This window comes from Macrobrachium nipponense, chromosome 39 (assembly GCF_015104395.2).
Source record: "Macrobrachium nipponense isolate FS-2020 chromosome 39, ASM1510439v2, whole genome shotgun sequence".
NCBI lineage: Eukaryota > Metazoa > Arthropoda > Malacostraca > Decapoda > Palaemonidae > Macrobrachium > Macrobrachium nipponense.
Genome location: NC_061099.1, coordinates 11857266 through 11869765, shown reverse-complemented (window position 1 = coordinate 11869765; position 12500 = coordinate 11857266). Strand labels below are relative to the sequence as shown.

General features: G+C 36.9%; 1 protein-coding gene across 13 annotated transcripts in view; it reads right to left on the bottom strand.

Annotated features, from left to right (window-relative positions):
* The window catches only part of LOC135210121 (titin-like), a 117910-nt gene that overhangs the window by 76851 nt on the left and 28559 nt on the right, over nucleotides 1-12500 (bottom strand). For 11 of the 13 annotated variants that reach the window (XR_010313463.1, XM_064242927.1, XM_064242930.1 and 8 more), the window contains exon 2: nucleotides 2554-2853. The exons of 1 other annotated variant lie outside the window; for it this stretch is intronic. Coding sequence is in view for 11 of the 12 variants with exons in the window: in XM_064242927.1 (XP_064098997.1) it covers nucleotides 2554-2853 (300 nt within the window). In the remaining variant the exon portion in view is untranslated. The remainder of the gene's footprint in view (nucleotides 1-2553; nucleotides 2854-12500) is intronic. One more of the 13 variants, XM_064242928.1, reaches the window with a different exon arrangement.

Below are 12500 nucleotides of genomic sequence, written 5' to 3'. Positions count from 1 at the left end.
CTTGATACAGACAAGATTGATGTTATTTATCAAAGTGAATGACAATACACTTGTTACAGGTGAATTTGATGCTATTCAAAATGAATGACAAAACACTTGTTACGGGTGAGTTTGATGTCATTCATCAAAAAACATTAACGACAAAACTTGTGTTACGGGCGAAAACAGATTATACTTATGTTGGCTTTCTTTTCAACTGATGAATAAATCTTGTTTGAAGTTATTCACCAAAATGACTGACAAGCACTTGTTACAAGTGAATACATACCCTGTTTATGGTGTAGTTTTCACTTCAACTTATGAATAATCGGCTGTGTGGTATTATTCATCAAAATGAATGACAAGCATTTAAGGCAGGTTAACACATACCCTCATACTTATTTTATAAGTTAAGACACTTCGTAATTATTGTTAGTACACGCTGCAAATATCAACACGCTGTTAAAGGAAAATCCAATGTCGGTCCAAGAACGCGAACCTGGTTACTGCAGTTCTGTGCTAAGGCAAATTTACCCATAACAATAATATATTGTTGAAACGTGCCATAGAAAAAATTACTATGAATTGTTTGCTTACGTTGAAAGAAATGGCCATGAATTGTTTGTTTACGTTGAAAGAAATAACTATGAATTGTTTGTTTTTAAGTTGAAAGAAATGACTATGAATTGTTTGTTTATGTTGAAAGAAATAACTATGAATTGTTTGTTTACGTTGAAAGCAATGACTACGAATTGTTTGTTTAAGTTGAAAGAAATGACTATGAATTGTATGTTTATGTTGAAAGAAATAACTATGAATTGTTTGTTTAAGTTAAGTTGAAAGAAATGGCTATGAATTGTTTGTTTACGTTGAAAGAAATGACAATGAATCGTTTGTTTACGTTGAGAGAAATGACTATGAATCGTTTGTTTACGTTGAAAGAAATGACTAAATGACTATGAATTGTTTGTTTATGTTGAAAGAAATGACTACGAATCGTTTGTTTACGTTGAAAGAAATGACTATGAAACGTTTGTTTACGCTGAAAGAAATGACTACGAATTGTTTGTTTACGTTGAAAGAAATGACTATGAATCGTTTGTTTACTTTGAAAAAAGGACAATGAATAGTTACAGAACGGTCTCAGTAAGATTAATCATAGTGTGTGTCTGTGTATATATAGTATACGAAGAGTATCGTCATGATATTGGAGTATTTATATACCTGTCATGATTAATTACAGAGCGAAGAAACAAACGAACAAACACAAAATAAACAAGTGTCAATGCGCGCGTAAATAATAAAAGATTATAAACAATAACGTCAACAGAAAGCGACTGAAGCGAGTTCATTTTCAGACGCTGACAGATATAGAACATCCATCCCTTTGAGGCAATCGACCGAGCCGTTGTCATTTCAGAAGAGATTGCAGACGTACGGTGAGTCAGGCACCTGTCATGTTTTGGGACCGAATGACACCTTCTATTAATGACTACCCTAAATGGGAGGTTATATTTTCGCTTACTCGGGGAGTAAGCCTACAATCTACTACTTTGTTGCAAAAAAGGTCCGAAAAAGTTTTTTCGCTTTGCGTTAAAGATACAGGAATTTTAGAGTAGGATATTTACGATTTATCTATTAGAATGAAAATGTGAAAAATAAGTCATGTACGTGTTAAACAATACAGCAAAATTACTTATAATAAAATATAGCGTTTTCATTTTAATTTTCGTCGGTGAAACAACACTCTATTTGACCGTAGATTTTAGCAATCGCCTCGAGTAAGCTGGAGGCCTTTTTGTTATGGCATCACCTAACAATTCCACCACTTAATGATACCAGTAATTACATGAACAACTACAATAATAAAGACGGTGCACGAAAACATTCAAACAAAGTTGGTAATAAGCAAGGAATCACTAACATGCGGAAGAGAACTTCCGTCACAAAGAAGCAAATAATATGGAGAGAGCGGCTTAGATTTCCAAAATATCCTCCATCTAAATCATTTTCTTGCTCATGTTATATACCCTACCAAACTCAACCTCAATGACTGAGAGTAAATGAAAAGGCAACAGTAATGTCCTTCGCAAGAAGACCGCAAAACACATCCATGTATCCAGATGCGTTATTTCAACCATCAGGTCACCAAAAGGCTGCTAATATTACGACAAGCGAATAGCAGCCATAAATAATTCTTTTTACATAAACCTTCAACACGCAAGCAAAGGTTAGTTTCACACCACACAAATCAAACCTTTTAATATTATTATTTAATATTATTATTATTATTATTATTATTATTATTACAAAGCAAACGTCAGAGGATCACTCAAGTGTCAAAAAAGGACGAAAACCACAAAACCTTATGACATTAAGCAATACAAGGTGTCCATAAAGTCCCAATACCATTACAAGTATTTATTGCTCAGAATAGAACTGGGACTTTATGGACACCCTGTACAAACGCAGGGACGACTATAAAAAGTCGGAGTTAGTCAAAACGGAAGCAAGCAACACGTCAGCAACAACCAAACCGACCCCAGACGCCGCCCGCGTGCCATCGAAACTCACGGGGGAAGTAAGGGCGTGGCCTGACCCGAGGGGGCGCGGCGGCCGCCACTATGGCGGGAGTGAGAGAGTAGCGGGAGGCCAGGCAGTTCGTCAGGTTGGACTTGTCTTTGCCCAGCCTGACGTCGCTGACGAGGGCCTCCGACACCTCGACCCCGCAGGCGGTCCTCAGCACCTGCCAACACTCGTCGCCCGTCCATCGCATGGGGGAGCCCGCGTCCGAGGAGGTCTGGTGCTGCTCCTCCAGCAGGTAACACAACTGGTGCAGGAAGAACACGTTGGCCTCATCCTTCCACAGCGCTGCTGGGGGTTCAATGACAATGAAAGCATGGCATCCTTCCATAACACAGCTAAAGGCTGAATTATATTATAAAAATTGCATCCTTCCATTACACAGCGAGAGGCTGAATTATATTATAAACATTGCATCCTTCCACAGCACTGTTGGGGGTTCAATGACAATAAAAAACATTGCATCCTTCAATAACACAGCTAGAAGCTGAATTATATTACAAACATTGCATCCTTCCTTCCACAGCCTTCCGCAACACTCTTAGGAGTTAAATTATAAAAATGACGACCCTGGTGAACTCACAGTGGTACCTACACTGTTATTTTACTTTCTAATGTTACTAATATAAGTCAAAAGCCTTTTTGCGTTCGCTTGAAGAACTGTAAGCATACTATCTCTGGACAGGTAAGTTTACACATATGTTCTCTGTAACTATTAATGTAAGCCAAAACTCTTACTATACACATACACGATGTGTGTGTCGCAAGTTCATTAAACTCCTAAAATATTCGAACGATAATCAGAAAATAGAATTTTGTTGGTGTCGTTACGAGATGAGGACAAACTATATATAAATTTATAAATATATAAATATATATATATATATATATATATATATATATATATATAATATATTACAAACGTTTTTTACGTACTAGTAGTATAACTGAATCACGAATATTTGGAGCGTGGTTAATGTAAAGATAAAGGCACTAGCCACGAAGGGAAAGTGAAACACGGATTGGTTACTGTACTTAGGCCAGTAAGTCGAAAGGCCTAGCAACCACTTTTTATTGCGACGTTTCGTAATTATCAAATTGATTACATCATCAGGCTGTTAAAATTAAAAATAAAATTCCTAGTAAAATTGTAAAAACAAAACTAAAAATTAAAAATTCAGAAATGCAAAAGCTAAAAAAATATTCTTACTAAGTGTACAAAATATACACATTAAAATTAAGGAAACTAAAAACTATTTAAAAGGAACATACATAAAAATTGAAAGCAGCAGTGAACAGTTTTTAACAGCCTGATGATGTAATTAATTTGATAATTACGAAACGTTGCAATAAAGACCGCATGTACATCTGTGTGTGTCCTCTTCCCTTCATTGATGATTATATATATCTATATATATATATATATATATATATATATATATATATATATATGTGTGTGTGTGTGTGTGTGTGTGTGTGTGTGTGTGTATAATAAACTGATCGCGAAAGTTTGGAACGTGATAAAATCCATAAAATAAAGGTATAAGCCACGAAGGGAAAATAAACAACGGAGTTTCTGCAAGATCTTTCGACGTTCAAAGTCCTTTACTCTGCTGAGTAAAGGACGTTGGGACTTTGAACGTCGGAAAGATCTTGCAGAAACTCCGTTGTTTATTTTTCCTTCATGGCTTATACCTATATATGTATATATATATATATATCATTCGAGCTACAAATGTCCTTTAATATCTTAATTCGATCTACCTCGGAATTGATATATTTTCATATATGTACCGAAGGGGAATTTTTTTAGTTATAATAATTCCGATCCCCACATGGGATCGAACCACTGTCCAAATGGACAGGAACGAAATCAGGACAGACAGTGCCGCCCTATCAAATTCAGCCAACAGAGAACACTATAATTTATATCGATTCTGACCTACAAATCACCCTCGAACTCTGTGTTTTTCGTATTAGAATCGATATGATACCCCGTCTACCATGTTAGCCAATTCGAGCGTTTTGACCCACGTAGCCTTGTTATGAATAATTATCACATCGAACAGTGATTCATTATATATCCTTCGAGCTACAAATGTCCTTTAATATCTAAATTCTCTCTACATCGGAATTGATATATTTTCATATATCGATTCTAATTACGAAAACACCGAGTTCGAGGGTGATTTGTAAGGTCAGAATCGATATAAACTTATAGCATCTCTGTTGGCTGAATTGATAGCGTCACTGTCTGTCCTGATTTCGTTCCCGTCCATTTGGACGGTGGTTCGATCCCATGTGGGGACAAAATTATTATCAACTAAAAAATTCCCCTTCGGTACATATATGAAAATATATCAATTCCGAGGTAGAGCGAATTTAGATATTAAAGGACATTTGTAGCTCGAATGATATATAAATGAATCACGGTTCGATGTGATAATTATTCATATATATATATAATATAGTAGTGGGTTTATCATCTGAATAATAATAATAATAATAATAATAATAATAATAATAATAATAATGCATTTGTGGACAATCTCGGGCAACTGAAAGTGGGTTGACTGACTGACTGACTGCATGTGAGTTGAGCCTACTATAGCAGCGCGTTTGCCAAATTACTGCTGCTGCTGCTGCTGCTGATGCTGTTGCCTTTGGAGACGAAACTCCCTTCGGGATTTGGTGGGGAAGAGGGGAAAAGCCTCCTTCTTCTTCTTCTTCTTCTTCTTCTTCTTCTTCGTTTGGAGGCGCGCCGGTGCCAAGGAATGTCCCAAGTTATGTTACCTTTTGCACGGCGAATGCACTCGGCGGAGAGAGAGAGAGAGAGAGAGAGAGAGATTTGGATGTTGAGGTGTGTGTGTACGTGTGTGTATGTAGGAAGGAGAGAGAGAGAGAGAGATTTGGATGTTGAAGTGTGTTTGTATGAGAGAGAGAGAGAGAGAGATATTTGGATGTTGAAGTGTGAGTGTGAGCGTGTGTGTGTGTGAGAGAGAGAGAGAGAGAGAGAGAGAGAGAGAGAGAGAGAGAGAGAGAAATGATTTCTCTCCATGTTGTTCATGCACTTCGGCCAAAGAACATTCTCTCTCTCTCTCTCTCTCTCTCTCTCTCTCTCTCTCTCTCTCTCTCTCTCTCTCACACACACACACACACACACACAAATGATCGATCGCAGTCAAGAGTGTCTCGCGGTTTGCTACCCTAATTAGCGATCATAAGAGTCTGATATTCTCTCTCTCTCTCTCTCTCTCTCTCAACACAAAAATACGACGTTATCCTGAGGAACATTTCTGCTGCAAAGTATGGCCGGAAAATCTCACTCTACATGTGCGTAAAAATAAGTATATATATAATGAGTTTGGAGGCGTACATTTCCTTCAAAGGCCTCTGACTGAAAAGGAAGACAACAAAGACAGCAAAACGAGACAGTAATCAATGTTCCATTCATCCTCCCTCCAGGGTTGGTGCCCTCTTCACCATCTCCACAAACACTCCAGCCACTTCTTAAAACATACGGCCACATTCAAACTTGAGTTCGCACAGAATAGAGAGCTCCCTAATAAGTCAAGATTTCTTTCTGACATTTCCAACTTTACATCAGTACACCTGCTGCACCCAAAGTTTTTAAGTCTCCTTAAGAAGCTTTGTGATCCTATCAATAGTTTTGTCAATATCTTCCAAAAGCTGTGTAATTCTATCAACATTTTTGTCAATTTTTTCCATAAGCTATGTGATCCTATCAATATTTCTGTCAATTCTTCCAGATGTTGTATAATCCTCTCAATATTTCTGTCAATATCTTCCAGAAGCTGTGTAATCCTATCAGTATTTTTGTCATTATCGTCCATAAGCTACGTGACCCTATCAATATTTTTGTTAATATCTTCCAGAGACTACGTGATCCTATCAATATTTTTGCTAATATCTTCCGGAAGCTATGTGATCCTGTCAATATTTTTGTCAATATCTTCCAGAAGCTATGTAATTCTATCAACATTTTTGTTAAAATATTCTAAAAACTATGTCATCCTATCAATATTTTTGTCAGCATCTTCCAAAAGGTATGAAATCCTATCAATATTTTTGTCAACATCTTCCAGACACTGTGTGATCCTATCATTATTTTTGTCAATATCTTCCGGAAGCTATGTGATCCTATCAATAATTTTGTCAATATCATCCACAAACTATGTAACCCTATCAAATTTTTGTCAATATCTTCCAATCTCTTTACAAGTTCAAAACACATCAGCATTTTATGATGCATCTTTGTTCAGCATTCCCAACATGAATTTTTTGACATCTCTAAATCCAAGTAACATTTAACAATGAATGAATGTTTTTTTTACAAACATTCATTTTATGAATATAATTTCCAAATTTGAGCCACATTATCATTCTCTAGGTTTCATGCGTCTGCACGCATGCACGCGTATTTGCATTTATATACGTAAGCGTATCTCTTCGTATCTTTCGCCTCAATCGAATTTAGGCCAAATGCCAAGCGCTAGGACCTATGAGGTCTTTCAGCGTTGAAACGGGAATTGACAGTCAAAGGTCTGAAAGGTGTAACAGGAGGAAAACCTTAAAGCAGTTGCACTAAGAATCAATTGTCAGGAGAGGGTGGCGAGTCAGATGGAAGGAAGAGTATGAACGGAAGTACAGTAAGAATAAATAAAGACGGTTGCAGCTAGGGGTCGAAGGGACGCTTACGAAGACCACCGCACTAACCCCCTTGAGGGGCTCTGCAGTAAAGGGGGTTCCTGTTGCTTGACGGTTCCCTTGAGATCGCTCGAGCTTCCTTCAGAAGCGAGTTCAAGGGAGTCCTTGGGCTGACTGGTTTGATTTCGTGACAGCATTTCCTCCTCCAGTGCCAGGATTAGGAAGTCTCTACCTGCTTTACTTTCCGGGAGACTTAGAGCCTCCTCTGGCTTTTATTTTCTCTCTTACTTTCTTTCAATCTTCAGTTTAAAACCCTTATGGAATGAGTCAACAGACTATAAAGCCAAGAGGGCTCCAGAGGGAAATCAGCCTGCAGAGAGAGAGAGAGAGAGAGAGAGAGAGAGAGAGAGAGAGAGAGAGAGAGAGAGAGAGAGAGAGTCAGCATAGCTCACTCTCACATCTGAAAAAAGTAGACATGCAGGAGAGGAGAATATATATTAACTATGGAAGGGAGATGCATACTTATATTTACTAGTGGCCCTAGGAGAGAGAGATAGAGAGAGAGAGAGAGAGAGAGAGAGAGAGAGAGAGAGAGAGAGAGAGAGAGAGATTTATACGAAAAGAAAATTCACCAGAAACTTAGAATTTCCAGCCCAATGCCCCCTCATCTTTACCAAATAGGTATTCAAGTATGAACTAACGACATTTATAAACCATGCCACATACACATTGACCACCTCAAATAGAATCTGTATTCAACATTTACTCAAGTCAGGCCCAACACTCTTCATGAAACAAACCAGATAAAACCAGAGAGAGAGAGAGAGGCGGCTTGAATAGAGAGGCAAGTATTTTGGAGGGGTTCAGAGCCTCCTCCTCCTCACAACAAATCAATCTGATTCTCCTCCACAGTCTCTCCTCCACATAAAATGAATTTGAAAAGGTTGGAATGATGAGAGACTTCAGTAACTAATAATAATGGTAGGATAATGACTATACACACCTATACACAGACCCACACACACACACACACACACACACATATATATAATATATATATATATATAAGTATTATAATATATATATAATATATATATATATATATATATATGATATAGTATTTGAACATGGGCATCATATGTTACAGGGATACTATATGTATTATATATATATGTGTGTGTATATATATATATATATAATACTCAGTGCAAAGCCTGCTAACGTTATTGATTGTCCTATATAATAATATATATATATATATATATATATATTATATATATATATATATATATATATATATATATATTATAATATATGTATATATATACTACACATATATAAAAACATAACCTAAAGACATAGGGAAGCTTTTCTTCACAAATTCTACGATTTAGGTGCCACATTAAAAAGTCAGCTTTTTGGTTAACCTCTATTGACCTCCCTCTTCAGATAAATGTTTTCTTTCAAAAAAAGAAAGGAGAATGCTTCCTCTAAATAAACAGTCAAGTGAGAAATTATTTTTTGCTGTTAAAATGTAGTAAACAAGGAGGAACCCCCTCTACTACAAAATATAAAAAAATCATCAGATACCTCTTGCAATCTTAATTTTTCGTAGGCACATCCCATTCTAAGAACACACAGTCCCCCCCCCCCCCCCCCCCCCTCTCTCTCTCTCTCTCTCTCTCTCTCTCTCTCTCTCTCTCTCTCTCTCTCTCTTTTCTTAGCAGTTTTAAATGCTAGCACATATGAAATTGTAAAGTGAATCTCTCTCTCTCTCTCTCTCTCTCTCATTTTGGAATGTAGCAGATATTTACATTCTTCTCTCTCTTCTTCTCTCCTCTCTCTCTCTCTCGATCTCTCTCTCATCTCTGTAGCAAGATCACTCTCTCGCTCTCTCTCTCCTCTCATTTTGGAATGTTAGCAATATGAAATCTCTCTTCTTCTCTCTCTCTCTCCTCTCTCTCTCTCTCTCTCTCTCTCTCTCTAAGCAAGATCCCTCTCTCTCTCTCTCTCTCTTACATTTTGGAATGTAAGCACATCCGAAATTCTCTCTCTCTCTCTCTCATCTCTCTCTCAGTCTCTCTCTTCTCTCCCATTTTGGAATGTAAAGCACATCCGACATTCTCTCTCCTCTCTCTCTCATCCTTTTGAATGTAAGCACCTCCGAAATTCTCTCTCTCTCTCTCTCTCAGGGATTTTGGCACAGGAAGCGCTCACCTACCTCCGCGAGGCATTTAACGTCAGCGGCCTTACGGAAACTTGACGTAAGGATGATATTTCTCTACTGTCAGTGAGATAATGTAAACATCCCGAACAATATTGGTTTCGACCTATAAGGAAGTCATTGGTAAAACGGCGACTCTGTCATATTGACGGCTTCTAAAACTCGAGGGGAGATGAGTTTTGGAAATAGGGGGCGTGCACACACAACACACATATATATATATATTATATATATATATATATTATTAATTTAAAAAAATATATATATATATATATATATATATCATATATATATATATATATATATAATTTACTTTCTAGTTATTATTATTTTTGTCTATTAATTTCATTTTATTATTATTTTATTATCTTCTTTTATTTTATTTTAATTTTATTATATTTATTATCATTATCTTTATTTTGATATATATACCATACATACACACATAAAATATATATATATATATATATATATATATATATAGATATAATATATATATATATATGTAAAACAATGAATTTCTCAGGAAGGCACAGGACAGCATACCCTTTCCTGAAGCCAGTTTACGAACCTAATAAATCACTTCCTCTCTACAAAAACATGAACGAAGCTCAAGCCACCACGAACGTGTCAATTCAAACATTATTACACAAATAAACACTGACATAAACACAAGGTATCCTGTTTATCGATTAACCATCAAATCGCTGAAACGGTCAACGATGAAATGCGTCCATAGAGCGGTTTCTCTCTCTCTCTCATCTATTTCTTTCCTCTCTCTCCCCCTTCCTTTTTTCTCTTCTCTCTCTCTCGCTCTCTCTCTCTCAGCCGCCTACGGGCGATCTATTATGGGAATCCCAAAGGTCAGAGCCGATGTGCCCTCGCTAAGCGCCGTGACCTCTATTTTATTCTTTTTTTTCATTCACCTGTTGGGGTTTATCCAGAGGGCGAATTCAATTCTTCGCCATTCATGTTGTATGGTCAATATACCGTTTTTTGTTTTGTTTTTTGTTTATAGCATTTTACATTTCAGACACATGCATAGTTGCATACACAAACACACGCATTATGTATATATATATATACGTATACATATATTATATATATATATATATATATATATATATATGTATACTATATATGCATGTTTAAATATAAATATATACAAAAATACATACAGATAATATACATATATATATATATATAGATATATAGATATATATATATATATATATATACATATATATACATACATACATGCATTAACAAATATTTATATATACATACACACACAAACACACACACACACACACACACACACATATATATATATATATATATATTATCATATATATATATATGTGTGTGTGTGTGTGTGTGTGTGTGTGTGTTTACCAATAAACAAACAAAAACTTCTAAAATAAACGAAAACGGACGAAGGAAACCCTTGACCTCCGTATCCTCCAAGTGACGGGAGTCATGGCCGACGAAAACAGCTTTTAATGAAAATAACTCCGTTAGCTCCTTTCGCTGTTAACGGAATTACCACAGCACGACTTTGTCGTCAAGACTTCAAAGAGGGAGGGAGGACAAACTCAACAAACTTCGTTAAGAAAAACGAAAAGGAAGAGGGGGAAAAAAAATCTCCCCTCTAGCCCGAGTTCCGAGAAAAAAAATTTAATTCAGTTATATATATATATATATAATAGATATATATATATTATAGTATATATATATATATATATATATATAAAAGAGACACTGTAGCATAGTCGTAACTAATATTTATCGTTTATAGACAGACAAAAACATACGAAAATATCCACTGCAAACCTTTCGACAAAGTAACTTGAACGATTAAGATCAGATATTGACAATGAACGGTTTCAAATCCGGAGATGAAGTAGAGGCTTTCTACGAATTGAATTAAACTGAGTAGAGGATTTAGGCCGAAGGCCAAGCACTGTGATCAATGAGGCCATCCAGCGCTGAAATGGAAATGGACAGTACAAAGGAAGACCTCAAAGCAGTTGCAGTTTGAATCAAGTGCTGGGAGAGGGTTGAGGAAAGTAAGATGGAAGGAAGAGAATATGCAAGGAGAGACAGTAAAAGGAATGATAGGGGGTTGGCACCTCACGCGGTGCACTGTAGGCATTAGTTCAAGTTCTTTGCGGCGTCCCTTCGGCCCCTAGATGTAGCTCCCTTTCGTTCCTTTTACTGTACCTCCTTTCCTATTCTCATTCTTCCATCCACGAATGACAGACCTGGAAAGTAAACACACCGGCGAGGGTCTTCTTCTAATCTGTTTCAGACAAAATAAGAGAATCAATGGCGAGGTGTTACACCCGCTCTGTTTGTCTGTTTGTTTGTCTGGTGCTTTTCCGTTGCATGGAACCATTGGTTACTCAGCAACGGGACCAACGGCTTGGCGTGACTTCCGAACCACGTCGAGAGTGAACTTTTATCACCAGAAATTCACATCTCTAACCCCTCAGTGGAATGCCCGAGGTGGCAGGCCAAGACCATACCGACCACGTCACAGAGGCGCTTACCCGCTTTGTTAGTTATTCCTTCAAACGAAACTGCCAAACCACCGCCAGATCAGGGAGGCTGCGACAGCCATACGAAGTGCACCTGCTCCCTGCCATATTGCAGCCATTTAAAAGACATAAAAAGCTCCTGAACCGAGCTGATTGACATATTGATAATTCGATTGACACTGAAGAATTCAGACATCCGATCCAAACCCCTAATGGATGAGAGAATGTTTCGACCACATGTAATCGAACACTACTAACAGATTTTGACAGATTTTCAATATCGTGACTACACGATATGAAGGCAAATATTCTTTACGTCATATTAACTATTTTCTTTTTCTAGATGAGGTTAATGGTAATCACATGACTCTTAATTCCGGCAGGTCGGTGACTAAATGTTACAAGCTCCTCTTGAATTCGACATCTATATGTGAAGATATAAAAAAAACATGAGAATCACTAACTAATGATAGACGTCAGATTCAACCATATCTAACACCCAAGGC